The 27,279-nt window shown below is 63.8% G+C and overlaps 1 protein-coding gene across 1 annotated transcript; it reads left to right on the top strand.

Annotated features, from left to right (window-relative positions):
- The first annotated feature begins 6,772 nt into the window (after positions 1-6,772).
- On the top strand, positions 6,773-27,169 carry COQ8A (coenzyme Q8A). Its single transcript, XM_053909430.1, is given in 17 exon segments — positions 6,773-6,861; positions 6,863-6,961; positions 9,252-9,656; positions 9,907-9,973; positions 20,385-20,459; positions 23,237-23,359; positions 23,753-23,802; positions 23,804-23,839; positions 23,938-23,973; positions 23,975-24,079; positions 24,425-24,506; positions 24,604-24,697; positions 24,839-24,983; positions 25,134-25,241; positions 25,358-25,423; positions 25,689-25,775; positions 26,204-27,169. Coding segments are annotated over 17 exon segments (1,944 nt in total). The 5' UTR covers positions 6,773-6,780; the 3' UTR covers positions 26,489-27,169.
- Positions 27,170-27,279: the final 110 nt, after the last annotated feature.

The following is a 27,279-nucleotide window of genomic DNA, read 5'->3' as shown; positions in this document are numbered from 1 at the left end:
TCCTGCCGACCTGTGTCCCCACCTTCTGAGAGGGCGGTTGAGCCTCGTGCCCCGGAGTGGGGTGTCCGCGTTCCCCGCTCCTGGCGGCCAGTAGGGCCGTCGTCTCCTGCTGCGGGACGGGGGCTCACAGGCTGTAAGGACAGTGTCCGCCAGCTGCTTCGGCCTCTCGGGGACACGGAGCGGTTCCTTTACACTTTTGCATGCCTGCCTGCGTTTTTTAGTTTAAGCAGATATTTAATGTTATTTTCATATCATTTGTTTTCTACTGTAAAAGTCGTGCATGTTCTTTGTAGAAAATTTTAGAAAAAAATGAAGGCTGAGACTGTTTGGATACCTGCATTTTTTTCACGTGGGAAACTTTTGGTAAACTTCCCTCTTTGTCCGTAAAAGCCCTTCCGTGTGGCATTTTCAGTGACCGCACAGCATCCCGTGTCACGGTTTTAGCATCTTGGTTTACGATCTTGTAGCCGAACTGCCACACGAATCCGTTTTGAAGGGGGTGCAACGTGCCGGGTTTTGGCAGGGTTCTTGTATAACTGCCAGGACGGGGTGGCCAGCGAGGAGAAGGGGGGGCACTTCCTGGTAGGCGTGCAGGTCTGGGGACTTCCTGAAGTGACTGGCAGCTGTGGGGACTGGGTGGCCCTAATGGCCTGGCCCCTGTTGAGAAGGCCGACTGTCCAGGCCTGGCCGCTGTTTTGCTCTGCCTCGTCCCTGGTTCACCTGCGTGGGTTCGGTTCCGGCACATCCGCTGTTTCGGAAGCGCCTGGCGAGAGACCCTGGGCGGCCCCACACCGGCCGGAGGCCCGGAGCCCCCGAGGTGTCCCGTACTGAGCACTGGCCTCTGGGGTGTGGCCGCAGACGCTCATGGATTTGGGCTCCCAAGTTTCGGTCTTCCCCTGCCTTGCACGTTCCTCAGGGTCCCTGTGGGGACAGTCACCTGGTGTTTCCCTTTTCTTAGAGTAAAAGAAAAAAGAACAATTTCAAGCACGTAAAAGAGCTTTTCAGGGCCCGTGCAGGCTAGAAATGGACAACGTTCGTGCCCAAAGTAGAGCTCGCTCTCGGCTGGGCCAGGGCAGAAGGTCACTGGTGCCCCCGCCCTGGGGCCTCCCGAAGAGGAGTGCGGGAAGTGACAGTCAGTGAGGGCTCTGTGGCTCATTGCCTCCAAGCTCCTCCTTTTCAGCTCCTTGAGGCAGCAACAGGAAAGGAAAGGGCAGGTGGAAGGTTTCCACTGAGGGGTGAGGCCAGACTTTGGGGGAGGGGCAGCAGGGAGAAACTTGCACGAAGGACCTGTTTTCCGCCTTCCCGCCTGGCCTTGGCGAGGGCCACCTGTGCCTCCTTTCCCCTCCAGAGCAGGGCTCCCGGGTAGGCGTCCAGCACCAGCAGCACCTGGGAGCCTGTGAGTAATGCAGGTCTCCAGGCCCACCCCAGACTTACAGGATCAGAAACAGGGGGCGGGCCCAGCTGTCTGTGCTTTAACAAGCCCCCGGGACGCTCCGATGCCCCTTGAAGCGTGAGGGCCCTGCCCCAGACCAGGCTTCTCAGGGACTGGTGATTCCGAATCTAGATTAAAGCTTCAGCACGTGTGAGCCAGTCCCACAAGTGGCAGCCTTGGAGGGACAGCTGAGGTCATTCTCGTTAACATATTTATTACCTGCCTACTCTGTGGAGCTCAGAGCTGCAGACCAGGAAAGCGGAAGACGGGGGTGGTCCTCGCCCTGCTCTGGCTGACAGCCCCTTAGGGGAGGGGACAGTCACTGCCACTAGGACTGATGGGGAAGGACGGAGGTGGAGGCAGGGGTGGGGGGCGGGAAGGGCACACTGGGGAGGGCGTCCTAGAAGAGGTGATGTTTGGGTTGAGTGCGGTAGGAAGAAAGTTCCATCGCATCCCATGCTGAGGCCAGCGGGAGAACTGGGTTGACCCCATTGGGTCAGTGAGTGGAGGGAACAAGGCAAGAGAAGCTGGGGTTGTGGGGGTGGGAGCTGGCAGGGACTAGGGCAGTGGGGCCAGCTGGGCACGGGGAGGGGGGGCAGTTGCCCCGGGGGAAGCGGACAGGGAGGTGGGAGGGGTGAGGATGGTAGGAGACAAGTGTGGGGGTGGGCAAATTCCTGCGGATGGGCAGCCCGGCGGCGGGGGTGGGGTGGGGGGGAGCCCAGATTTGGATGTGCTGGGCTTCATCTCCGGGGACATGGGGGTGACAGGGTGACATCTGAGGCAGACAGTTGGACCCGCTTCACACGTACTCCCCAAGACAGAGCGCTTTCTGTGCAGCTTACTTTGGGGTCCACGTACCAGCCACCCCGAGGCTTCGGGACAGCTCAGGGCGGTTTGAGGCCAGCGGGGGTGTGTGCCGCTCACGCCACGCTTTAGAGCCCCGAAGGGGTCCGGCACTGGCTTGGGGAGCCCCCACCCTGTCTCCGGCCCGCTGTCCCCTCGAGAGGAGAGACGAGTGACAGATGGCGAGTTCTGGCTCCGAGAGGGGGCTTGGGGTGTGTACGAGACCCTCCCGACAGTACATCCCCGCGTGCAGGTCCCGCGTGGAAACGTCCCTTCGTCTGCTTTACGGCTGTCGGGATCGCCTGTTCGATTCACCTTTTCCCCTGCTGGCGCATCTTGTTCTGTCTGGCCAGGTAGGCATCGCCTTGTGGTGTTCTTTAGTTTTGGAGGCTGGATTCGAGGGTCCCCACTCCCTGGCAATTCCCGGCGAACGTGTGGGAACACCCGAGGCTGTTCTCCACCGTGAATGAGCGAGTGTCCCAAAAGCCGCGGGGGAAGGTCAGAGGGTGAAGGGTCGGTAGGAGAATTCTCGGAGCTTGAGGGCCCCAGGTTCAGGGAAACTGCCTGTGTTTCTTCAGCCTCTGTCCCTGGGGGTGCTGAGCTGCGTCTATTCGTGTTCCTTCTCTCTTTAGATAATAGTCTATTTACTTCCTGTAATTTGCTAAATTAGTTTAGCACGTGGGGACCAGAAAAGGGTCTCCTACTGAAGAGGGATGAATTAGCAAGTGTCAGCGGCCGTGGCGGAGCTGGGACCCCGTGTCCCTGCTCCTAGGACCGTCTCTGCTGGTCAGCGGCCTCCTCCGCGCCCGACCCTCGTGTGTCAGCCTCAGTTGGTCTCTGTGCCCCTCATGGGAGTGCCTGCACGGCACCTGGCTGTAAGCGCCCGGGGCAGGGCAGGCTCACCTGGGGCCTGCAGGGACTAGCCCAGAGCGCTGGGAGCACACCTTCCTGAACGTGCGATGGAGAACTAAATGCCTTTTTGTTCTGGCGCTGGTCCCTAGCGGGCACCCCGAAGGGGAGTGCCGCCCCGCCCCGCCACTGCTGCCTCCGTCTGCCCACCCGGCACTTTGGCTGCCCCTTCCTCGGGGGAGAGGCCCTCTGGGGCACCTGCCAGGTAGGCAGAGAGCCGGCCGCTCCTTGCTACGTCCCTTCTGGGCGAAGTCAGAAACCCCTCTGGAGCCTGGTGGGCTGAGGGCTCCCGTACTTGCAGATGGAATCCTGGTGCAGATGAGGCCTTAATTGGTGTATTAAACATGTTTGGCGGCTTTTGCTTTTATTTACGATCGTGATGAAAACGCCTTCTGGTGTAGCTGGTTCTTGTGCTGGTTCTTGAGGTTGGGTGGGGGGGAGATTGCAGCACATTCCGGGTCCCTGAATTCTGAGTCACGTTGGGATTCTGGTGCCTGAGATCCATGAGACCCACTTTTTAAAAACCAGAAGGTGAGAAAAGTTCTGGAAAGATCGTTCTTTTTCCTCACTGCCCGTGGAGAGTAGACACTGCAAAGCTTCCGTGGTGTGGAGTAGGGTGTGACCGGCTCACTTTGGGAGCGGCGGGAGGGTGGGGGTTGGGGGCAGCCCCTGCATGTTAAGTAAATATATTTGTCAGAGCAGCCGCGGGCCTGGGCTGCGTGTTTGAAATCCGCATCCACTTGTGCATCTGCTCACAGATGAGCGTGTGGACTTGAGAAAAGCAGGCTTTGCACCACGGCGAGCAGGAAGCTTGTGTCTCTGTGGTGGTATCTCCACCCCGATGGGGCCTGCTGGCCAGGTGCACGCACCTGGCACCCATCGGGACCGCCCTGGGGACGAGGGCGCTGCCGTTTGCACCGGGAGAAGGCACAGCCAGTCCTTTCTAATGTGTACTGTTCCTAGATGACTTTGTTTTCCTTTTTTGAAGGTAGGTTGTGTGGGACTAATAATGTTAGGAAAATACTGGAAGAGACCCTGGTTACTTACTCCTACCTCCCAAAGGCGGGAATTTAAACATTTTTGGTCAATTTATGTAACATTTTTTCCTTAGGAATTGTTTTTAATGCGTCATTGTGCAGTCGGTGCAGTCCTGGCCCTTTGGGGGGGCCGTGAGGACCGGGCTCCAGGGGACCCCAGGCCTGTGTCTGCAGCGCGCAAGGCTGGACGTGGCCTTTCCAGTTTGAGCCTCCGTCGGTGCGGTGGGCCAGTCAGCCAGCGCAGGGCAGACCTGCCCCCTATCACTTCTCAGCTCTGCTCCAGAGAAGCTGTCGTTCGTGCTTATGACTTGGATGAATCAGGCGGAAGTAATTTTCAGCCTGGAAATGAAGTCTGAATTAAATAGGTCTTAGGAGGGTCTGTGGAAGATACGGTATCAGCAGACAAGGTGAGGTTTTGGAATCATCGAGTCTCTGTCGTGGGAGGCTCTGCTTTGGTTATCTGGAGGTGAGCGAGGTGTAGGCCTGTTTGGGGTGCCCTTGGGGCAGTGGGGTACGGTGGATTCCCTGGGGACACCCGCAGGGGTCCTTCTGAACAGATGTGGCTCGGGCCTGGCCTCCATCCACCATTATGGGTCCCTAACTCTCCTTCGGAAACTTTTCCTCTCACTGGGGGCTCCCCCATACGGGATGGTGACTCAGGTGTGGCCGTGTGTGTCGGGGCTGGGCCAGGGGGCTGGCAGTTTGAGAGCCAGCACCGGCCACGTGAGCTCTCCCCACGCCTGGACATTTGGTCTGTGGGACTCACCCTTGTTTGTTCCCATAAAGAGCAGGATCCCACCAGAGCCGGGGGTGTGAAATGGTGGCAGATGATGGGCCCGGCTAGCCCCTCCCCTTTGTCTCTCTCAAGGGTGTGGTCACCTTCCAGAAACCTCCTTGTCTTTGATGAGGGTGTAGGCAGCCCATTTGTGTTGGAGCAGGGCCCTGTCCCTGAGAGGGTGCCTTGGAGCCAGCAGGGCGGCTGTTTGGGGAGGCGGTGTGGGTGTGGTGGCACAGAGCAGAGGAGGGCCAGGGTCGGACTCCAGGGCCACCACTCGGGACACCATGCAGGGTAGTTAACTTCCCTGGCTTTGGTTTTCTCCTCTGTGAAATAGGCAGTAATGCGTGTGTCACCGGGTTGTTGACAAAGAATTGGAAGAGACCGAGTGTGGAGAGCCCCCGGCCCGGTGCCTGGCGGCTGCTGTCCGTGAAGGTGGCAGGAGGGCAGGCGTGGTAGCAGGGCAGCTCCGCGGTCCAGGCTCCTGTGCGTTCGTGGGTTCCTCTGGCGGTCACTGCGGTTCCCCTTCCAGATACACGTAGCCGTAGCCTTCCCACGCTCAGGGGAAGGCGCGTCCCTGCGGAACTCCCCGCGGGGGTGGGGGGCAGCCAGCCGCCAGGTCCCAGAGCCGTGGCCGACTCCCTGGTGGGTGCTCTCACCCGACCTTCCCTGTCCGTGCTCTCCTGTGAGAGCCCGTGGGCGTCTGTCCACGCTTCCCTGGGAGAGCCCGCGGGCGTCTGTGCGCCCGGCCCCCGCGTACCGGTGCGTCTGGCCCTTCCCAGCTCCTCGTGTTTGTTCGAGCAGGGCCCCCTGGCCTCTCCTCTCCCGGTTCCCATCTTCTCTCCGAGACTCCTTGCCGGTGCCAGCTCCTCCTGGCCGGGCCAGAGTGCTCCTCGGTTGCTTGTCTGAGGCCCCCTGCTGCCCCTTTCCTCTTGGTGGCTCTTCCTCAGCCCCAGTGTGTTACCAAGACCCTCTCCTACGCACCCCCCCCCCCCCCGCCCCGGCACGCAGCCCCTCCAGGCTTTAAGAAGTACTCGGGTGATTGAGAGCATGTGCCCCTTGTGAAGCACCACCGGGGACGGGGACCCTGACCAGCATTAAACACGTTTTACACTGTGTCCGAGTGGAGAAAGGAGAGTAGTGCGGGCCCACATGAGGGGGCCGTGTCACACGGGAGTCCCGCCCACAGTGCGCTTTACTGGCTGTGCCCTGCTTCTCAGGGTCCCCTGGATGGACCGCCCTGGGGCCTGGACCTCAGGCCGTGGCTTGGTGAAGAGTCCAGGCTGAGGGTGGGGAGGGGGCAGCCCCTGAGGGGCTTGGGTCGGGCGCCCCGGGCCCTACGGGGAGGCGCTTTGGGGGCGGACGCTGCCTCCCCAGCCTCGTGTGGGTCCAGAGGAGCCGAGCACTGGACTGAATCTGTGTGTCCGGCTTCAAGTCCCAATGGTGGCCACTCGGTGGGGCAAGTCACTTGGCTCCTTCGTGCCTTCTGCGTCTCACGGGGTGGCTGTGGGGTCCCAGCCCCGCCTCCACAGAGCCTTTCACTCTGCCCAGGGCCGGGCCAGTGCGGGGTCGGGGGTCACCCAGAGCCGGCCTCGAGCCCCGGCCCTCGCTCGCTCTCTCCCCTCCGGCAGCCTGGATCGGGGGTGGGGGTGGAGTGTCACGTGCAAGAACCAAACCCCCCGTGGCCTCTGCCAGAGTGCGGGGTGGAGTTGCCCTGTGGGAGGGTGACCCTGGGGGCAGTGTGGAGCACCCCCCGACCGGCCCGCTCTCTTCCAGCCCTGAGGATGACTGCCGTGTTGGGGGACGCCATCATGCTGGTCAGAGGCCTTGCCAAGCTGGCCCAGGCGGCCGTGGAAACCCACCTACCTGCAGCACCTGGGCCTCGGCGGGGAGCTGGTCCTGGCGGCCAGGGCCCTGCAGTCCACTGCCGCGGAGCAGATCGGCCTGGTCCTGGGCAAGGTGCAGGTAAGGGGGGGGGCTGGGGGGTTGGGGTGGCTGGGAGCTCTCAGGGAGATGGGGGGGGTGGCGGGTGTGGCCAGCTCAGGTGACCGGCTGCCCTTCCGGGTGTGGTGGGGGCTCCTGCGTGACTCATGCCCCCAGGTGGTTGCAGCTCAGGAAGCTTCACGGAGAGGGGAGAGCACCCGGGGACGGTGGCCCGCACACTCTAGTCAGACCCTGATTCACCGGCCCGCAGGCCCAGGCCCGTCCTGATGGGGCGCTAGTGCCCGCCCCACCCCTCCCCCCCCCCCCCCCCCCCGCCCCAGGCCTGCGTTCAGTTCCTGGGCTCCCGGACACGCTGGGCAGAGGCCTTTTTAATTTTGGAAATTAGAAAAGTCACAAAGTGATTTCTTAAGGGAGGCAGTTTATGAGACCAAGCACCCTCTCCTGGTTTACCCGACTTTCGTTAGTGCTTTTTTGGTGGGTCGGTTCTGGTGAAGAAGTGGGGGGAGCTGTGTGTCGTGCCGCAGTGTTGAGCTGTCACGTGGCTCCTCCCACCGCGCCAGCCGGGCCACAGCAGGGCCACAGCCGGGCCGGGCTTCCCTCCTCCATGTGCCGGGGGCCCGCTCCGTCCCAGGTGCCAGCGGGCACAGCCCACCCCCCTCCTCCTCACCGTCCTGCCGTCCCGTGTGCCCAGCCCAGAGACCTTTCTCGTGCAGGGGCACAGGCAAAACCGCGTGTGGGACAGGCGACCGTCCCCAGGGTTTGCGGCCGCAGAGCGCTGTCCACCGGGCCGGCACCTTGCAGGGCACCTAGACGTTCCTGGCGCCCGAGCGGATGGGGAGGCGGGTGTGTACGGCCGTGTGGGCCTGGAGTTGGGCTGCAGAGGGGGCGCCCTGCCACCTCCGTCCGTCCGTCTCTGTCGCGTGGTTGTCTGGCCTTGTGGACAAAGGCCACTGCTGCTCCAAGCTGTGAGGCTGTCACAGCCCCCAGGGCTTTGGTCGGGACTTTAGGATTCCCAGCCTCCAGCGGCATCCCTGGGGGTGGGGTGGGGGAGGTGTGGCGGTCCCACCACAGAGGGGACACCGAGCGAGGTGATGGCCCTCAGCGTGCTCCTGGTCTTTCCCGAAAACTCAGATGTCGGTGTCCCCTTGCCTCCGGGGGGCTGGCGGGCCGGGTAATCCAGAAATGCCTGACCCTCTAGTCCTTCAAGGGAATTGTTACCTTACTCGCTGAGCAGACACTCGGGGGAGAGTTACGGCACTTACGGCAGGAGGATGCCCCACTGCCGTGGCTCCCGTGAGCCTGCCCCGCCCCCTCCCCACCGGGCTTGCCCAGCACTGACAAGTGCTGTCTGGCGGTGGCAGGGTGGCCAGCGGGGCCAGCGATCCCCGCTCTGCCACAGGCCGGTCGCCGGGCCTTTACCAGATCAGTTCCGTTCTCCCGGCCTCAGTTTCCCATTTATGAAATGAGAGCGACGGCGTGATGGCCGGTCTCTCTCCTTCCCCGAGGGCACGGCTTCCGTCCTCAGACCCCTCTGTGTCCCGCAGGCTGAGGTGCAGCTTGGCGGCACCTGCAGGCACCCTGTGCGCCCCACATCCACCTCTGCGGCCTTGGGGCATCCCTCCGCGCCGTCCCCCAGGAGCCCGTGCTGTTCCCCGGCCTGTGGCCCACACAGCTCTGTGACTGTGCGCAGCCCTGTTTCCAGATGAGCAAGTAGCAGGGAGGGGTCAGGAGGCCTTCCAGGTCACTCAGGGTTCTGACGTAGGAAGAACCTGGGCCCGCAGCGTAGTCTCTGTGACCGCTGCGGGGGAAAACGTGGCGCCTCCCTCCTTGCCTGCCCTGGACCCGCAGCTCCTGGGGACAGCGGCCAGCGCTGTCCTGGGGACAGAGGCCAAGAGCCTCTTAGAGGAACGGCCAGGCCGACTTGTGATGGCCGCGTCTGCGGCGAGATGCTGGCCGGGGTGTGGCGGGTGGACGCCGTCCTTGCACGGCCCTCGCCAGTCTTTGGTTGGCCTTTTACTTCTCAGAGCTCTCCCCGTCCGCTGGCCTGGCCCACTCCCCAGAGCCCTGGGAGCCCCTCCTTAGCCCTGATTTACAGGCAAGGTGCCCGGCAGGTGCTGGGTGGCTGTGTGCCCACTCCCTGCCCCCCCAGGTCCGCGGAGCGGAGCCTGTGTCTCCGGGCTTCCGGGCCAGGGAGGCTCGCCCCTGTGGAGCCGGCTGAGGCTGCTTCCCGGAGCGCACTGTCCTGTGCGGGGGTGACACAGGGGAGCCTTGGGCTGGCCTCCTCCTCTCACTCCGCTTTTGTTTCCTGCAGGGTCAGGATCGGCGTGAAGAGCCATATGCCGAGGGCTTCGATGACCTGGAAGCAGAGTTCTCTGGGCCTCAGACTGCAGGGGCCCCCACGGATTTCTCTGCGGCCTCCTCCCCTGACCGGTCGCCGCCTCCACCCTGGGACCAGGCCAGCAGTGAGGGCCCAGCTCCTGCCTACGTTGCCAGCGGACCCTTTAGGGAAGCCGGGCTCCCGGGCCAGGTTGCCTCCCCTCTGGGCACAGTGACCGGGAGGCTCTTTGGAGACCCCAGAGACCCACTCTCTGCCACAGGCCTTCGGCGAAGGTTCTTCCACCAGGACCAGTCCCCCATGGGGGGCCTTACCGCCGAGGACATTGAGAAGGCCCGGCAGGCCAAGGCTCGCCCCGAGAGCAAGCCCCACAAGCAGATGGTGCGTCCCGGAGGGGCCCTCGGATGGGGCTGGGGCGGCTGCCGTCCACGGTGGTGCCGGCGGCGGGCCCTCCTCCGGGGACACCCCTGGATGTCGTGCTCTGGAGTCTCCAGGAGCACAGAGGCCCCCTCTTGGTGGAGCGGCTGCCTTCGGGGGTGGAGGGGGTCTGGTGGGGGGCAGCGTGAAGCCCCGAAGGGGGTCCTGTCCCCGATCGCCAGTTCCGTGAGGTCTCTCTCCTTGCTCCCTCTAGCTCAGCGAGCGGGCTCGGGAGCGGAAGGTGCCAGTTACACGGATCGGGCGGCTGGCCAACTTTGGAGGTAAGGTGGCCGTGTGCCCCGTGCCACCTCACCTGCCCTGGCGTGCCAGCCCCGGCTGAGCGGGGCCACCGCGGGGCCTGCGTGGAGGAGGAGGACGGTGGGGGCCACAGGGGTCCCGGGGAGGGCGTCGGCTCCTGCATTAGCTGCTCCTGGCCCTTTCCCTCGGGGGATGACCCAGTGACTGGATTCCTCCTGCCCCCGCTGTGCCATGAGCTGCTCGGGCCACGCCTGGGGACGGTATCTGCCGCATCTGCCACTCAGCCCCTCCACAAGTGGGGGCGGGGGGGGGGTGCGGCTGGCGAGGAGAGGTTCCTCACGGGGCTGGTTAGTCCCGGCAGAGTGGTGTTTGCCCTGACCCGCCGTGCCTGCGGGTGTCGCGGGTGCTGTCGTGAGGCCTGTGGAGCCGGGAGCTCTGAGAGTAGTATTGCATCGGGTACACCTGCGCCGAGGGGACGGCCTTTCAGTGAAAGGTTATGGCGCTTGCACCTGCTCTGTGACCCCGTGCTGTCATCTCCAGTACTTCCTTCCTGACCCGGATGAGGGCTCGCTGCCGTGTGTCTGAGCCGTGCCCCGCTCGCTCCGTGCTTTGCTGGGCTTCTGGGTCTCCCTCCCGAGACTGTCCATCATCCACGCTGTTCTGTCTCTGCTGCCTCTTGTCCCGGAGATGCTGTCCTAGTTCTCCCTCGGGGTTGGCTCCGTGCTCCTGGAGGTGGACCCGCGTGTGGGCTCTCACACTGGCTGGCTGTCTTCCGAACGCGCAGAGCCCGCCGCCTTCACTGGATGGAAGTTTCTCCGCGGAAGCTTTCCTTCCATCGTTGCTGTCTTAAAATTTGGCATTTGCTGCTCCTTAGCTGCTCGGGGATCTGGCAGAGTATCGTCTGACTTTCAGGACAGAGTTATTGCTTTATTTCCTTTCGTGGGTTTGCGTTCAACCGGTGTTTCACGGAGCATGTGACTTCTGGGGGGCCGCTACCAGGGTGAGTTTGGGAGTCCCTGCCCTGGGGGCCTCCGGCGGTCCTTATTCCGCTGGAGACCCGGTGCGGCCCCTGTGTTGTAAGAGGCTGTTAGTCGGGGCGGGGCGGGCAGTGTTTGTTCCTACCGAAGTATTAAATGGGGCCCCTCGTCTCTCCCCACGAGTCTGAGGCCCGATCTGTCCCTGGTCGCTCTGTAGTCTTTCTCTCGAGCCCCCTTCCTGCCGCTCCAGATGGGGCTCGCCACAGAGGCTTCCTTTGACTGATGGGTTTTAGAGATGTGTGATCCTCTCGTGGGAGTCTTTGGGGGTGAGGGTAGTAGAGGGTCTGTTCGGGGAAAAGTGGTCAGAGTGAAGGGTGTGGCGGTAATATAGAATGTGATAGAAGGCCATGAATGCCTGGTGAAAGAGGTCGAAGCCAGGCCCTCCTGGGTGGAGGGCAGAGAAGCAGCCTCGGTAAGACCGGCTGTGAGGCTCCCCTTGGGTGGGGGGCGGGTGGCCAGAGGCAGCCTGGGTTGAGGTGAGGTGAGGTTCAGGTCTCGGAAGGTGCTTTGTGCCATCAGAAGCCCCCGGAGCCCTCACTGACAGCCGCCGGGATCTGGAGCCGTCCTGGGTGTCCGAGCGCCAGAGGTTGGCCCACGGCTGTGATTCAGGGGGGCCCGTGTTGTTGCCCAGCACTCGGCAGCTCATGTTTTGGGCTTCGAGGGGGTAGGATGACAGCAGAGAGGGGCCGGGTCTGGGAGGAACGTGCCGTTCTGGCTCCAGAGGTGACTTCTGGGCCTCCTCCCTCCCCGGGACGCGTTCACGCTGTGCGTTTCGACCCTTCAGTGGGCGTGACGTGAACTTCGTGGGTCAGGCCCAACATTTGAAAAACAAGTAGAATGGAATTGAATAGAAGAGCGTCAGAATTAATGGCAGAGATTCTCAGAACCGTACGCGTTGCAAAAAGCCATTTTGTCCAGAGGTACAAGCATCCTATTTGTGTGTGTTCCTCACTGGGTTGTGAGGTGTGTGGTTTCCTGATGGGTCATTGTCTGCCCAGATGGAAGTAACACTCCTCTTCTTTGTTTCTCTAGAAAGCACTTCCAACCTTCTTCCCCTCATGGGGCGACAGGTGGACCGACAGGTGTGGGAATGTTTTACAAGGGGACATGAAGGAAGGGGACTCCTATAGACCAGAAGGTCGGGTGCTCAGCTAGTGGAGGTGGAGGGCAGGGGCTGTGCCAGCCGTTCCGATGCCGAGATGGGGTGGGCGTCCTGGGTCCAGGCCGGCTCTGGGGTATCATGGCTAAGATGTGGGCAGTAGGTCCTGGTAAAGAGTGATGATGGGAAAGATGGGTTCAGATACCGAATTTGGGGTCAGAACTGGGCTTTATGCCATTGTAATATCTGGGTTATAGTTCCAGCCCTGCTTCCTTGTGACCTAGGTTTTCCCTTCTATAAACTCGGGTTTTTTGTTTTCGTTTTTGTTTTTGTTTTTTTTAAGGAGGGGGATAGAAGAGGAGGTAGGGTAGGAGTCAAGTTTTTAGGAGAGGAGATCTGACCCAAAATAGTAAATAGGGGAAGGGGAACAGGAGAAAGCGTGGCTCAAGACCTCCCACACTTCAAGAGGGGTCACCAAGCTATGTTCCAGATTCTTTTCCTGGTGCAGAACATTTGTCAGAGATGCTGTGGCTATTTTTATCTGTACAAAAAGTTTGTCAACAATAAAACCCCAAGAGAACATGGAGAAGGCAAACATTATATATACACAAACCAGGCCACCTAGAGATCACCCAGTCAGCTTTTCGTGAAGTCCTACAAAGACGGGAACTGGGGGTGGGGGGCAGCGATTGGGGAGACAGGAGCCCAGGATCAGACACACATCACCCCCCTCCCCATGCGTTCTGCTGCATTTGCCCCGTCCCAGCTCAGTGGGGTAGGTTTGTGGTGATCTCACGGCTTGTAAGTGAAACCTTCTCTTCTCCTTTAGCTCCCATGGCCCCGGGCAGTGCTGCCGCAGGGCAAAGTGCCAGCTCTGGGCACCACAAGGGAGCCGTGGCTCATGGTCTCTCTGGAAGCCAATGAGAAAAGCCCAGAATTTATAAAGGTTAGGAAATTTAGCCTTTGCTTCATGTACCCATTCCTGGGCGGCTCAAGATGGGTCCAGAGGGGGTGTTCTCAAACCTAGCCTTACCAACTCATGTTGTAAAAGTTTATTTTTGAGATAGCGTGAGCAGGGGAGGGGCAGAGAGAGGGGGACAGAGCGTCCGAAGCAGGCTCTGTGCTGACAGCAGAGAGCCCGATGCGGGGCTTGAACTCACAAACTGCGAGATCATGACCTGAGCTGAGGTCAGATACTCAACTAACCGAGCCCCCCAGGTGCCCCAACAACTCATCTTTTTAAACACACACCCACCCCTGCTGTGCGTGGGAGGCTCAGCCCAACCCACCGAAGGATCCATCTGGCATGTAAAGTGAGTCCCCTGCCCCGGGATTAGAAGCCTGAGCAGGAGTCCTTTATCACACATGTGGGCTAATTTGGTGTCAGCTGGTGTGGCCTCGCTAACCTTCTGGTACTGCCCTTTCCTGTTCAGACCCAGTTTCCAATCATCCGCTAGAAAGAGATCAAGTCATGGGGCCACAGAGTGAAATCCGAGTCTCCCCCGGAGCAGGGAAGGCGCAGGGGCTCCGGGAGGATCCTGGGGCAGAGACGCTGGCTCCAGTTGGCAAAACCGAGGTGGTTCATGGGCTACGCCCTTGAAACGGTGGTTCTCCCTGGTGATAAAGCAAAGTGTTCCTGCTGGGCAGACCCGGAGCTGTCCCCCACTCGCCCTTGACATTGCTCAGAACGCAGTGCAGAAAGGAGGCCCTCAGGGTAAAATGCACAAGAATATGACACCAGAATATCAATATCACGAGACGTTAAAATGCACAGGACCCGTCATCAGCACGCCGCTGGTGCAGCTGGCATCCAGGAGGAAGGGGGCCCATCGTGCCGTCTTCCAAGGGAGCAAACAGATCAAGCTCCAGCGGCCCAGAAGGGGGAGGGAGTCAGCTTAGGAGCCAGAGGAGACCAGATGTGGAGAGGCCCTGCCTCATACCCAATCCCCACCCCCCCCACCCCCCCCACCCCCCCCAGAGTGTGGTGGCTCATGGGTTGGGCCCCTGAGTCTGGTCTCACGCCTGATGTTTAACTGTGGCCTGGGAAAACTTGCTGTATCTCTTTTGAACGGGGAACAGCTCCTGTCCTGGCCGCTTCCATAAACTGGAGGTCTGGGGGTAGAGACGCAGGGGGCACACGGGGAGCGATCCCCCCTCCCCACCCCACCCCACCCTGGACCCTCACGAGCGCGTGGACAGCCTGGGTGGGGTTCATTTGCCTCCCCTTCCCTCCCCGACCCTGCCAGGAGGGAGGAGGGAGTGGTGGCCCCCCACCCACCCTGCCCCCACTTCCTCCACTCTGCCCGCTGCCACCCACTCCTCGGAACTTGGGGGTCACAGAAGGCTCGCCCTCCCCCCCTGTGGCTCCGACCTGGGAGCCGGGCAGGGCCGTGGGCCTCTTCTTCCTCCTCCCAAAAGGAGGCTGGCTGTCCCTGTGAGCCGGGGGCCTGTGGGGCCTTCAGGGGACACCAGGCTGCCACGTGGCTGATGCCCCGGCAGGAGCCTCTCTTCCTGGGCACGGGGGTCGCCCGCCTCCACGTGTTCTTTCCTCTGGGCGCCGCTCGCTGCCGCGCGGGACACACCGCTGGGGTCGGTGACCTGGACGGGATCCGGGCCCAGGGCGGAGTTCTCCAAGGTGAACGCCGCCGCCTCCCCCTCCTCCGGAGGCCCCTGGGTGTGTGGCCTGCCCTGCTGCACAGACACGTGCAGGGTTGGGGGCCGTGGGGCGGGGCCACGGACCGGAATCCGAACCCAGGTGTGTGTGAACGACTTACACAGAGACGCCGCCCCTGCGCTGGTGTAGCCGAGGCTCCCCCGCCGCCGCCTCCGCCCGGCCACCTGCGCGCCGCTCTCCTGACGCGGAGCCCCTGGTGGTCGGCTGGGGCCCGACCTCGTGGGGTGCCTGCCGGCCGCAGAGGAGTCCGGGGGGCCCCGCGAAGTAGGGGCCTGGCGATGACTGGGGTGGGGACGCTTCCATCTGCGGCTCGGCGTGCCGGTCAGTGTTGGGGATTCTGGTCATTTCTTCGGGCACTGCTTCGGCCCCGTTTCCGCCCTTGCTCCCCTCCTGGGGGCTCTCGTCACATGCGTGTTGGGTGTGTCAGGCTTCGCCACGCATGGCTCTTGCACTCTGTCCCGTCCTTCCCACCGTCTCCTTTCCAGTTTGGGCTCGAGGGGACTTGTCTTCCGGTCCCCGCCGCGGCCGTCGGGTGAGTGGGACGGAAGATCGGAGCAGACGGAGCAGGTGCCGAGGAGCTGATCCCGGCCGCCCGGCCGAACGCTTCACGGTGTCGTGGCGGCCGCGGGCCTTGCCAGGACCTCCCAGGCGCCGCCAGGCAGAGGCGGGGAGGGCACCGAGGTGACAGGACACTCGGAGGGGACAAAACGCGAAGCAGCAGGAAGAAATAAGGGGGACGTGGGGAGGCGATTGTGAAATAGGGTCTAGAAAACAGATGTGAGGACAAGACAGTGGGGCAGGAGCCAGGAGTAGCCGGAAGGGACCCTGGGGAAGCCTTCCATTTTTAGAAGGTAAAAGGTTAAGGAACTGCGAGTCCCAGATAAATACTTGCTTTAAAGAACAGTTCGCGAGGCTTCATCGGGTTTGTTAAGACAAAGGTAATGGGCGCCCACTTGGCTCGGTCGGTGGAGGTGACTCCTGAACTCGGGGTCGTGAGTTCGACCCCCACATTGGGTGCAGAGGAAAAAAAAAAAGTCTTGAGGTACGGAAAAGGGTCGAGGGCACCGTGGGACTCGTGTGTCCGTTTGTCCCTCGTGCTTCAGTTGCCACGTGATTCCCCTTGTCCACACGTGTTTCTGCTATTGGTTGCAGGACTCTCTTGCCGTTAGAACACTGGGCCGCGTGTCAGTCAGAAAACAACATACTGAAAAAAGAGAGGTGCGGCCACGAGAGAGTGTCCTGTCTGTTGGACGAGAAGGTCGCTCGGGCAGAAGAGCGAAGCGACGGCTGCTATGGTTCTGACACATGGGGACGCGGGCCCGGCGCGCTCTGGAGAGCGAGCTCCTGTGTCCCCTCCTGCTGGTGAACAAACACACGTTGCGGGAACGGGCATATTTGGTTGTTTTCTGATTTTGTTAAGTAAGCACGTTTAAAACAAAAGACCCTCCCACCAACTGTTTTCACTTTATTTATCTTTTTTTAAAGGAGATTTTAATAATGTACAAAGGACATGCTCCCAAGAGGAAGGGGAGAAGGCAGAGGGACAAGTTTGGTGATAGACGGGGGGGGGGGGGGGGGGGGTCCCGTGGCCTGGGCCAGGAGCCAGAACCTGGCCGCAGTGGCGATGCCATGGGCCCTGTGGCAGGGGTGGGGGTCAGGGGATGGGACGGTGGGGTGGGGGCTTTGGGCCTTATGCGGCAGCCCTGCGTGCCTGGCCCCCTGGCGCGATGCGCCCGGCTCACCTGTCTGAAGTTGGGGCCTCCCCTGACAAACCTCCATTGACGGGGCACTCGATGGTGACTGAGGTCGTGGAGGTCTGGTCCCGGGGCCAGTGGGCCGCGTGCAAGGCTGACTTTGCTCGTGGGGGGCGGGGCACGTGGTGACGCCAGCTTGGCCGCCCGAGTCCTGGGAGCACATTCCTGCTTGTCCTCTGAAGCCGGCGCCCATCTGGTGCCCACTCAGCGGGGGTTATGGGCCGTGGTTTCTGCTTTTCGGGAGGTGCGTTACCAGGGGTGCGTGTGTCTGTCTTGCCCCTCAGGAGCTCTGTGAGGACGGTGAGGGCACTTACTGTCATCTCCAGTTCTGATGACAAGTGGGGCCACAGCGCCTGGGTCCCCGGGGCCACGTGCGCATTCGTGACGTTGCAGGGACCTGAGCAGGGGAGGCCCCGCTGCGCACACGGCGATCTGAGCCCGGGGACCTGTGACCAGCCCCTGTGTCCACGGCCGGGCCGGTGCTGGGCATGGGGGGGAGGCAGCTCCTGACAGCCTGGGGGCACCCTGTCCAGGGGACTCCGCTCCTCCCTGCCGCCCACCCCGGGCCAGGCAGGGTGGAGGGCGCAAGTGATGGCGGAGAGGGCGGCCGGGACTCCCCAGGGTTCAGGGTCCCCTCGGAGCCCCTGCCTCCTCCACGCGTAGCTTTGTCTTCTAAGATCAGAAGGACCGTTAGGGTTACAAAAGCGAGGCTCAGAGCAGCCCGGCACACGGTCTGTTGTCCGCAGACCCCTCTGCCCACGGCCCCTGCGCAGGAACCCCTGCGAGCCGGCTCTGTGAACACACCCGGGGCTGCTGGGGGGTGAAGCCAGAGCCCCAAGGAACGTTTGCTTCCTCTTCCTGCTCGGGGCACCCTCACCAGGCTGTTGGCCGGAGGGTGTTTTGTTTTTCCTTTTCTTAACCTCTGATGGCTGGACAGCGGCCCGGTGGCCGCGATGACCTCCGGAGGGACCTGGCGGGGACAGGCCCGGACTGGGGGCCTGGGAAGCCGGCCCAGCGCTCTCCCGTCTCTGGGGAGGACCCTGCCGTCCTCCCCCGCGCTTGACGGCAGAACCTCTGTTCACGACAGAACCACTAGCAACTGTCTCGGAAGGCCTGGCGCCTGCTCGCAGGCGAGGACGGAGGCCCCTGTCGCCAATGCGGGGCTGAGAGCAGTTCCGCAGCTGCCTGTGGCCGTGTGGGCTGGAGCACGGCGGGGGGGGGGGGGGGGGGTAGTGCGGACTGAGGTCAGGGGTGACGCAGGCTGTGAGCTGGCTTAGCGGGGCTCCAGGCGTCGGAGGTGGAGGGGCTGTCCTCCCCCGTTTGCCTCCGCCCGGTTCTGGGGGAAGGAAGAGCCTGGCCAGCCTTGTGCCTCCCGGTCGGTGCGACTCCGGGCATCGCCTGAGCCCGTGTGGGGGTGCGGGGGGGCCGGTTTATTCTTGGTTCGCTGGAGCAGGAGCTCCTGAGGCCAAGGTCAGGGCCGTGGCAGCACCTCCGGCCGGCGCGGGGCAAGTCTAAGGCCGTCTTTGTGGAACGTGCTCTGGCCCTGCCCGGGGGTGGAGAGATGGCCGCCAAGAGTTTGACCGGGTGTGGGCGAGGGGGGGGCACCCCTGCAAGCACCGGCCAGGCTGGTTAACCTTTGAAGACATCTGCCTCTTTTGTGGGCTTGACTTTGGACTTGATCTCGGCAGAGAAAAATCTAGATGCAGAGAGACCTTGGTGAAAGTCACTATAGTTTGAAGGTTAACCTTGCTTGTTATCGCTTCCTTTGCGGAGTCAGATAATGTGTTGGGAGGGGTGAGGTGGGCGGGCAGCAGGAGAGTTAATGTTTAATTGGCACCCTGGCTGCCCTCGGCTCTGTGCCCAGTGCCGTCCGGAGCTGGTTGGCGGGAAAACGGGCCCTAGCGCCCGTGTCCTGGCACCAGGACATCCTGAGTGGGCCCAGGGGGCTGTTCGCGGGTGACTGGCTTCTTCCCGTGGCCTCCAGAGCGTGGCCTATCCTGTCCGGCCTGGACTCTGGAGTTTGCGAGCTCTGTACAAAAGCAAAACAAAACCCTGAAATACCTCTAGCAATTTTCGTCTGTAAGAGCACTTGTAGAAATGACCATACGTTGGCTGTTTTATGTTAACATAGAGGACGCACGTTCACTTCACATGCTTCTTTTTGCCTTTTGTAAGGTGGCTACTAGAAAATTTAAATGTTTTTGTTAAGGTTTATGCATTTTTCAGAGACAGAGACAGAGCATGAGCAGGGGAGGGGCAGAGAGAGAGGCAGACACAGAGTCCCAAGCAGGCTTCAGGCTCTGAGCCGTCAGCGCAGAGCCCGACGCGGGGCTCGAACTCAATGACGGAGAGACCATGACCCGAGCCGAAGTCAGACGTTCAACTGACTGAGCCACCGAGGCACCCCGGAAAATTTAACATTAGACACGTGGCTGGCATTGTATTTCTCGGGACGGCACCGGTCTAGCCGTTTTGAATGGGAGAAGTGAGCGTGGCGAACACGGGAGCGTTGCTGGCGCCTGGCCCTGCTGGGAGCGCCCGCTCTTGGTGGACCGGTGAGTCCCGGCCACGACCTGTGGGGCAGGAGCCCCGCTTCTGGCTGGCGGAGGGAGGCTGCCCACCGGCCTGCCGGTGGGGAAGATGTGTGTCACCAGAGACGTTGTAGGGTTGGGTTACCTTCTTTTGATTTAAATGAGTTCGAGCCCCGCATCGGGCTCTGTGCTGACAGCTCAGAGCCTGGAGCCTGTTTCAGATTCTGTGTCTCCCTCTCTCTGACCCTCCCCTGTTCATGCTCTGTCTCTCCCTGTCTCAAAAATAAATAAAACGTTAAAAAAAAATTAAAAAAAAATTGTTTATGTCTGCACTTAACTGTTTCTCGTTAAATAAAATTTTCAGTAGAATAACATTTTTCGTAACACGAATACGTAATCGTTGTAGAAGCTCGGAGAACGCAGATGCTTCTGCTGGGTTCCTGGCTCACTAAACCACCCGCTGGGCGTGGGGGCTGCTGCCCCACGGTCTCCCAGCCCCACGGGTCTCGGGGCCTGTCCGGTGTCATCCCTGGGTCTCTGCTGTCCCTTCTGCGGGGTCAGTGGGCTCAGGCGTGTCGTCTTTCTCTCTGCTAACGTGCGCCCCCACCTCAGCCCTGGCCCGCCCCTGGGCTTTCTGTGTGGCCTCAGTGGCACCTGTTGGGTTCCGTGGGCCTTTCTTGGACGGTCGGGATCAGGCACTTCTGGTCTCTGGACGAAAGACGTATTAATGAACTCTGACGTGGATGATTCTGAAACATTTTTAGATTAGAAATCGTCTGGTCCCCCGCTGTCCTCAGACCACCGCCTGCACCTGCCGGGCCCGCGGTCCTGTGAGTCTCCACGGCTCGGATTAGGGACACTTTGCCTTTGCAGACGCTCTGACGCCCACCGACGGCTGCTTCATATCACCGCAGGGAGGGCTTTTCTTCCAGTTGCGAGAGTTCTAGAGAACTGTGACGCCGGGTCACGCCGGAGCGAGCGGCCGCGTTCCAAGGGGTGCCGCGTGTGGCCAGGATGTCCTCGGCCCACGGACCGTTCCTGGCGTGTATTCCATTCGTGCCGGAAACCCTTCCTGCCTGGGCGCTTTCTTAGGGTCTGTGCGCGGGGAGCCTGCAGGCTAGCAAGGGTGATGGGGGGTCCAGCTGGATGGAGCTTCCTTGAGCCAAACCTCTGAAAATAGCAGATGTGTGTCTCCTACCTTTTTTCTCCCTTTCTGCATCGTCTGGCGGTCAGCGAGGGTCGGAGCGGAGGCGGGTGACCGTGGGGCTGCTCTGGGCCTCGTGGACGGAAGGGCGGTGGGTGGCCCCCGTGCCAGCACCCAGCGCCCTTCTCCTTGCAGGTCTGGCCGTGGGTCTAGGCTTCGGGGCGCTGGCCGAGGTGGCCAAGAAGAGCCTCCGCCCAGGGGACCCTCCAGGTGAGCTGGGCCCTTGGCCGGGAGGGCAGGGTGGGCCCCGGGAGGTGGGCCTGTCAGTCCCCAGCTGCACCCACCCCCCATGTGCCTGGAGAATTGGCCTCCAGGGATGCCTCAGGTCCTGGGTTCTGTGTCAGTGGTGGCCGAGGTTGTGTCTCTGCACCTGCCCGGCCCTCCCAGACTCTGTGGGGCCGTTGGCACCCAGTGGTCTGGCCGGGTCGGGCGCCCAGGGCTCCCCATTTGGCTGTGGGTGAGGGACGTCGGTGCTGGAGGAACAGACCCCTCAGGGCCCTTGGTTCCCCCCCCCCCCCCCCCCCCCGGAGACCCGAAGTGGCCTCTTCTCTGGCCTGAGACCCTCTGTCTCATGATTCCTCTGTGAGGTCAGTGAGGCCAGGTCACCACGCGCATTGTCCCGGTCTGGACGGCCCCTCTCCACCCGCAAGACCCCTTGTGGGGACAAGGGCCTCCTGGGGAGAGGGCACTGGCCCGCCCCCACGGGCCCCTGAGAGCAGGGTGCACGGGACACACGGAGTGTCCTTGGAAGGGGCCGGAGAACGGAGGGCTTAGCGGGGGTATTTTTAGTGTCGGTGCTGAGACACTTTAGGAAAAGCCCGGCTTTCTCTGGAACGAGAAGCCCGTGTTCTCCAGGCACAAAGCCCGTCCCGCTGGAAACTGGCTGCTCTCATCCCACCTCGTCCAAGCAGAGAAGAGGCGACCTTCGCCAGGGAAGTGGTGACCCTGGCTGAGGGTCGGGGGCGCTCGCCGGGCTCGGGCCACGGTGGGCCCGGGGCCAGACCTGTGGCCTGGAGGGTGCTGACCGGTCCGCCCCCTGGAGGGCCTCTCCTGAGTGGGGGCCACACCTGCCATGGCCTGGCTTCCCCAGGCTGCTGTCAGAACGAGCCCTGCCCGGGCAGGAGTGCAGACTGTGGGGAGGGCTGCCTGAAAGGCCCGAGAGGGCCCCGCACGGTCCCCACGTCTCTGGAGCCCTACTGTGTGCCGGGAGGGCACGTTCGCCTGCTGCCCACTGGGGCTGCGGCCCTTTCTCCAGCGTGCTTCCTCCCTTCCAGCCGTGCCCGGGGGCCGGGGAGGGCAGAGGGCACGTAGAGGGGCCGCCCTTCCCTCCACGCTGGCCCTCCGCTGGCTGCCCAGGGCAGGGGGTGATCTGGGGGCCCTTCTCGGCCCAGCTCTGGGGGCAGGTCTTGCTGTCTGGGGCCCCGGGAGTGAGCCTCGTGCAGCCGACCTCGGGTGCCAGCGGATTCGTGGGTTCTCTCTGGGACTTCTCGTCTGGAAACTCTGTGTCCCGGGCCCTCGGTCCCCGTGTCCCCCCACCCCCAGGCTGTCAGAGGCCAGGCTGGACACGGCCCCCAGGGCAGCGGTGTGCCGGCCGCCTCTCCTGTTCCCTCTTCGGGGCGCGCCGGGCCGGGCCCCTGGCGGCGCAGGCCGAGGAAAGTGCCAGGCACTGTGCGTGCGGCCTTGGGGGCAGATCTGAGCAGGCTCGCGGGGCACCGGGCAGGGAGAGCAGCAGATGACCCGGGACTGGAGGAGCTGGGGGTGGGGGCGGCAGGTGCAGAGCCCGCCCCCTGCCCGGGCCTCTCCCCGCCTCGGGACCGGCGCAGACTCGTATCTAGGCAGGGCTGTGCCGAGGTTGGGGCGAGGGCGCTGAGGTCGGAGCGCCCCGCCGCCGTCCCTTGGCCTCCCCGTGGCCCGAATCCTCGCCCTGCACCCTACGCCCCTGGTCGTTCCGGACAAAGGTGGTCTTCACCCCCAGGGTTACCGCCCGTCGGGGGCCTCTGTGGCCAGAGGGGGAGGTAGATACCGGCCAGCCGTGTGCTGTCCTGGACCTTGCGCTCCTCTCCCTGGGGGGCTGCGCCCTCGCTGCAGCCAGCCGGCCTCACAGTGACCCCAGGGGTGCTGTGACCTTCATGGGGGGAGGAACAGTGACTATCCTCCTTGCCTGGATCCCCAGGTCCTCCCTCCTGGTGCCTGGCCCCCCCACCCCATTCTATCCCTGCACTTGACTGTGCTCTTCCGTGGTGCTCCTGTCGGGACCGGGGACTGGTAGGGAGGGAGGGGCTTAGCGTGTGTGCGGTGTGCCCCTGTGAGTGCATTGTGCGAGTGTGCACACGCATGTGTGCGCACGTGTGCATGAGTGCGGATGTGTGGTGTGTGCCTGTGCGAGTGCGCGCGTGCATGTGCGTGCACACGTGCGTGTCTGGTGCGTGTGTGCGAGCACACGTGCATGTGCGTGCACATGGGTGTGCCAGTGTGTACGAGTGTGCACGTGCGCGTCTGGTGCGTGCATGTGTGTGCGTGCCTGGTGTGTGCACGTGTGCGCGAGTGGGTGGTGCGTGCGTGTGCGTGTCTGGTGCGTGCGTGTGCGCGTGTGTGTTGAGAGGGTGCTGGGGTCAGGCCTGGGGAAGCTTCCACAGCATCGGGCAGGGGGTCCCGAGGGTTGGGTTGAAATCGCGGTGCCGGTGTCGGGGACCCGCCGGGAGGACCGAGGCCCCGCGTCGGGCTCTGTGCCGGGTCTCTCCGCGCCGCTCTCGAAAGTCTCTGCGTCCTGAAGCGTCCCGTCCCTGTTTTCACCGAGAGGACGGAGACGTCCCTGAGGCGTGGGGCCCAGGGGCCGTGGGCTGGGTCGCGCTCGGGCCCCCGCGGCCGCCCGACGACGGCCGCCCCCAGCAGCTCCCCGGGCCCGTGCCCCTCCCGGGCGGGGTGAGGCCCGCAGACGCCCCGAGAGGGGGCCGGGCGCCGCGTGCTGACCCGCCTCCGGCCCGCAGGGAAGAAGGCCGTGCTGGACTCCAGCCCCTTCCTGTCCGAGGCGAACGCGGAGCGCATCGTCCGCACGCTGTGCAAGGTGCGCGGGGCGGCGCTCAAGCTGGGCCAGATGCTGAGCATCCAGGGTGAGTGGGCCCTGCGGGGTGGGGGGGGGTGGGGGGGCGGGAGTTCGGCCCCGCTGGGAGGGGGCCCTGGGGGGGGGGGAGTGGAAGGAGGGGGCCCGGGGAGGGTGCGCGGCCTGGCCGGCGTCCCCACGTCCCCTCCGGAGCCTCCGTCTACAGCCTCGGGCCTGCGTGCCAGGCGGGAGCCGCCGCTCGGCCTCGGCCCGTGCCCTGTGGCCTCCGAGCCCGGCTCCCGCTGCGTGCAGGGCAGAGCGGCGTCCCGGTCGCCTTCCCCGGGCGCAGCCGGGGCCCCTGAGGTGGCTGCCGTGCCGCCCCCCCCCCCCGCCCCCCCCCCCTCGCCGGGGCTCCTTCCCTGAGCGGCCGGCCCCCTGCTCCGCTCTCTCGGGTGCCTTCCAGACGACGCTTTCATCAACCCCCATCTGGCCAAGATCTTCGAGCGGGTGAGGGCAGAGCGCGGACTTCATGCCGCTGAAGCAGATGATGGTGAGGCGGGCGGTGCCGGGGGCGCGGGCGGGGGGGCGGGGGCGCCTGTCAGGGCAGGCTGCGCTCACGGCCCCTCCCCGCCTCTCTCCTCCCGCCAGAAGACCCTCAACGGTGACCTGGGCCCTGGCTGGCGGGGACAAGCTGGAGTACTTTGAGGAGCGGCCCTTCGCGGCCGCGTCCATCGGGCAGGTGCACCTAGCTCGCATGAAGGGCGGCCGCGAGGTGGCCATGAAGATCCAGGTGGGCACCCGCGTGTGCGCCCGTGCCCGGGTGGGGGGTGGGGGGCTGCGGCGTCGGGGTCTCCGCTCGCTACGCATCCGCCCCCCCCGGGCGCCCCCTCTCTGGGAAGGGAAGGATTTGTGGAGGGACACCGGCCTCCCTGCAGGCTCGGTTGGGGGCGGGGGGAGTGGGGCGGGGAGGCGGGGCGGTGGAGAACCAGTCGTGATGGGACCCGGTGGTCCTGGCAGCATCGCGGGGTCTGAGCTGTCCCTCCGCCTGGGGCGGGGTCTGGGCGGGGCTCGGCCGGGAAGCCAGCAGGCCGGCGGCCGCCCTGTCTGCCCGGGGACCCCCTCTCTCCCCCCTCAGTACCCGGGCGTGGCCCAGAGCATCAACAGTGACGTCAACAACCTCATGGCCGTGCTGAACATGAGCAACATGCTTCCTGAAGGTCAGACTGGCCGTGGGTCAAGGGCAGGCGTTCAGGATGGGCTCTGGGGACCCAAGAGGAGCCCCCAGCCCGCGCTGACCCCCTCCTCCCTGCCCAGGCCTGTTCCCCGAGCACCTGATCGATGTGCTGAGGCGGGAGCTGGCCCTGGAGTGTGACTACCAGCGGGAGGCGGCCTGTGCCCGCAAGTTCAGGTGCAGCGGGAGGCCGGGGGGGGGGGGGGGGGGGGGGGCAGACAGAGGGGCTGATGGGTGGTGGCTGTGGTCAGGGCCTGGGGTGAGGGGGTGAGACTCTGTGGCCGGGGTGTGACTCCCCCACCGCCCCCACCCCTGCAGGGAGCTGCTGAAGGACCACCCCTTCTTCTACGTGCCTGAGATCGTGGACGAGCTCTGTAGCCCCCACGTGCTGACCACGGAGCTGGTGTCCGGTTTCCCCCTGGACCAGGCGGAGGGGCTGAGCCAGGAGATCGGAACGAGGTGTGTCCGGCCGGGCCTTGGGACAAAGGGGATGGGGGGGTGCCGCCGTGTCCCCATGCCTGGCACACCTGGAGTCAGGGGCCCTTGCGCAGCAGAGGGCGGGGTGGGTGGAGGATGGAGAAGGGGCCGCGGTGACCCGCCCGCCCGCCCCCAGATCTGCTACAACATCCTGGTCCTGTGCCTGCGGGAGCTGTTCGAGTTCCACTTCATGCAGACGGACCCCAACTGGTCCAACTTCTTCTATGACCCTCAGCAGCACAAGGTGAGCCCCCCGGAGCTCCGCTGGGGAGGGGCCTCGGGGACCGGGGGGGGGGGGGGGGGGGGTCTTGGCCCCCTCTCCACCGGGGCGAACCTCCCCCGCTATCGCCCGCCCCCCAGGTGGCCCTTCTGGACTTTGGGGCAACTCGGGAATTTGACCGATCCTTCACTGACCTCTACATTCAGGTAGACGGGGCCGGGGGCGGGGCCTGGGGCAGGGCTGGGGGGCGGGGCCGGTCTTGGCCTAGGATGCTTGGAAGCTCCTAGGGGTTGGTGGACACCGACAGGGTCGGGTGGCGGTGGGTGAGGACAAGGCCCGCTGGACTCACAGGCGGGGGACTTGGGAGGATGGTGAGGGGGGACAAGGAGGGGGGGCGGGCAGTTGGGGGTCCCTGGCCCCGGGAACGCCTCCTCAGGAGCCGCTGTCGGTCCCTGGTGTGCGTCCCCCCAGATCATCAGGGCAGCCGCCGACAGGGACAGGGAGGCGGTGCTGAAGAAATCCATAGAGATGAAGTTCCTCACAGGCTACGAGGTCAAGGTCAGCCCCGCAGGGCCCGGAGGCCTGTGCGTGGGGAGGGGGGGCGGGACGCTCTTCCCTTTGAAGCCCAACCTCGACTTACAACCGGATGGAGGGGGAGGCGGCGGCGGCGCCCTCTCCTCCCGCCCTGCGCTCCTGGCCGGCATGGCCCAGGCAGGATGGGCCCGCGTAGACCTGGAGCGGGGCCGGGGGGAGCGCGGGCGGGCGGCACGGCGGCCCCTTCCTCTCCTGGCGCGTGGGGAGGTCGGGCGGTCCGGGCACCGGCGCTGAGGGCGCGAGTGGCACGTGTTGGGAGTTCGGGCCCGGTCACCACTCGCTCATGGCGTTAACCCGCCCCTGCCCGCCCCTTCAGAACGCTGTGTGGGATGCTCGGGGCGCCGACGCCGCTCACCCTTCCCCCCCCCCCCACCCCCCCTTCCCCCCCCCAGGCCATGGAGGACGCCCATCTGGACGCCATCCTGATCCTGGGGGAGGCCTTTGCCTCGGAGGGGCCCTTTGACTTCGGCACGCAGAGCACCACCGAGAAGATCCACAACCTGATCCCCATCATGCTGAAGCACCGCCTCGTCCCGCCCCCCGAGGAGACCTACTCCCTGCACAGGAAGATGGGGGGCTCCTTCCTCATCTGCTCCAAGCTCAAGGCCCGCTTCCCCTGCAAGGCCATGTTCGAGGAGGCCTACAGCAACTACCGTCGGCGGCAGGCCGAGCAGTAGCGGGGTGAGGCGGGGGGGGGGGGGGGACTGGGGCGTCCACGCGGGCGGCTCCGGAGAGGCCGCCGCTTCTAGGCGGTTTTGACCGCTAAGAGGGCGCGGGGCCAGCCGCGCAGGACTGCCCGCGAGGCCCGGCCGCGCCGCCGGTCTGCGCGTGCGTGTGGAACCTCTGAAGCAGGTAAAGATAAGGCGGCCTTCTCTGCTTTTTTCCCTTTCGGACCCGGGGATGTTCCTGATGGAATGTTCGCCGGAAGGTGAGCGCGTTCCCTGGGAACGTCTGCCGCCGGAAATACCGAGAAGCCCCTGGATTTTTACTGACCGTGAAGCCTGAGGCTCGTGTGTGCGCTTCTAGAATGAGATTTGTGTTTTCTGCCCTTCCCTCCAGCCTGTGCTCTGAGCAGGCCCTGCCCGCTCTCTGGCTGGTCTGTATACTCCGGACGCGTGGAAGTTTCCGCAGAACTGACGCGGCCCGCGACGGTGGGAGTGACCCCGCCCTCGTCTCTGTGTGGGGTGTTGGTGTGGGGGCCCCCCCTCCCCCCCTCCAGGCCCCAGGGCTTTTGTGGAGGAGACGGAGGTGCAGATGACGCCTGCTTAGAGCTGGGGGGTCGTTACAGGCTGTTAATTTTTGTACAATTCTTGTAATTGTCAGATTTGTTTCAATATTAAAAAGAACACCGAAACTCACCATCCCAGCACTGTGGTGTTCGTCCCTTCCGCTGGGAGAGGGTCAGGGTCAGTGTCATGCCCCGGAAAGCTCTGTCTGCGTTCAGCGCGGGAAGAGAGGGGAGGCAGCC

The sequence above is a fragment of the Panthera pardus genome, unplaced genomic scaffold, assembly GCF_024362965.1.
Source record: "Panthera pardus isolate Hobbes unplaced genomic scaffold, ASM2436296v1 HiC_scaffold_21, whole genome shotgun sequence".
Classification (NCBI taxonomy): Eukaryota; Metazoa; Chordata; class Mammalia; order Carnivora; family Felidae; genus Panthera; species Panthera pardus.
This window is presented reverse-complemented; position numbering and strand designations above follow the sequence as displayed.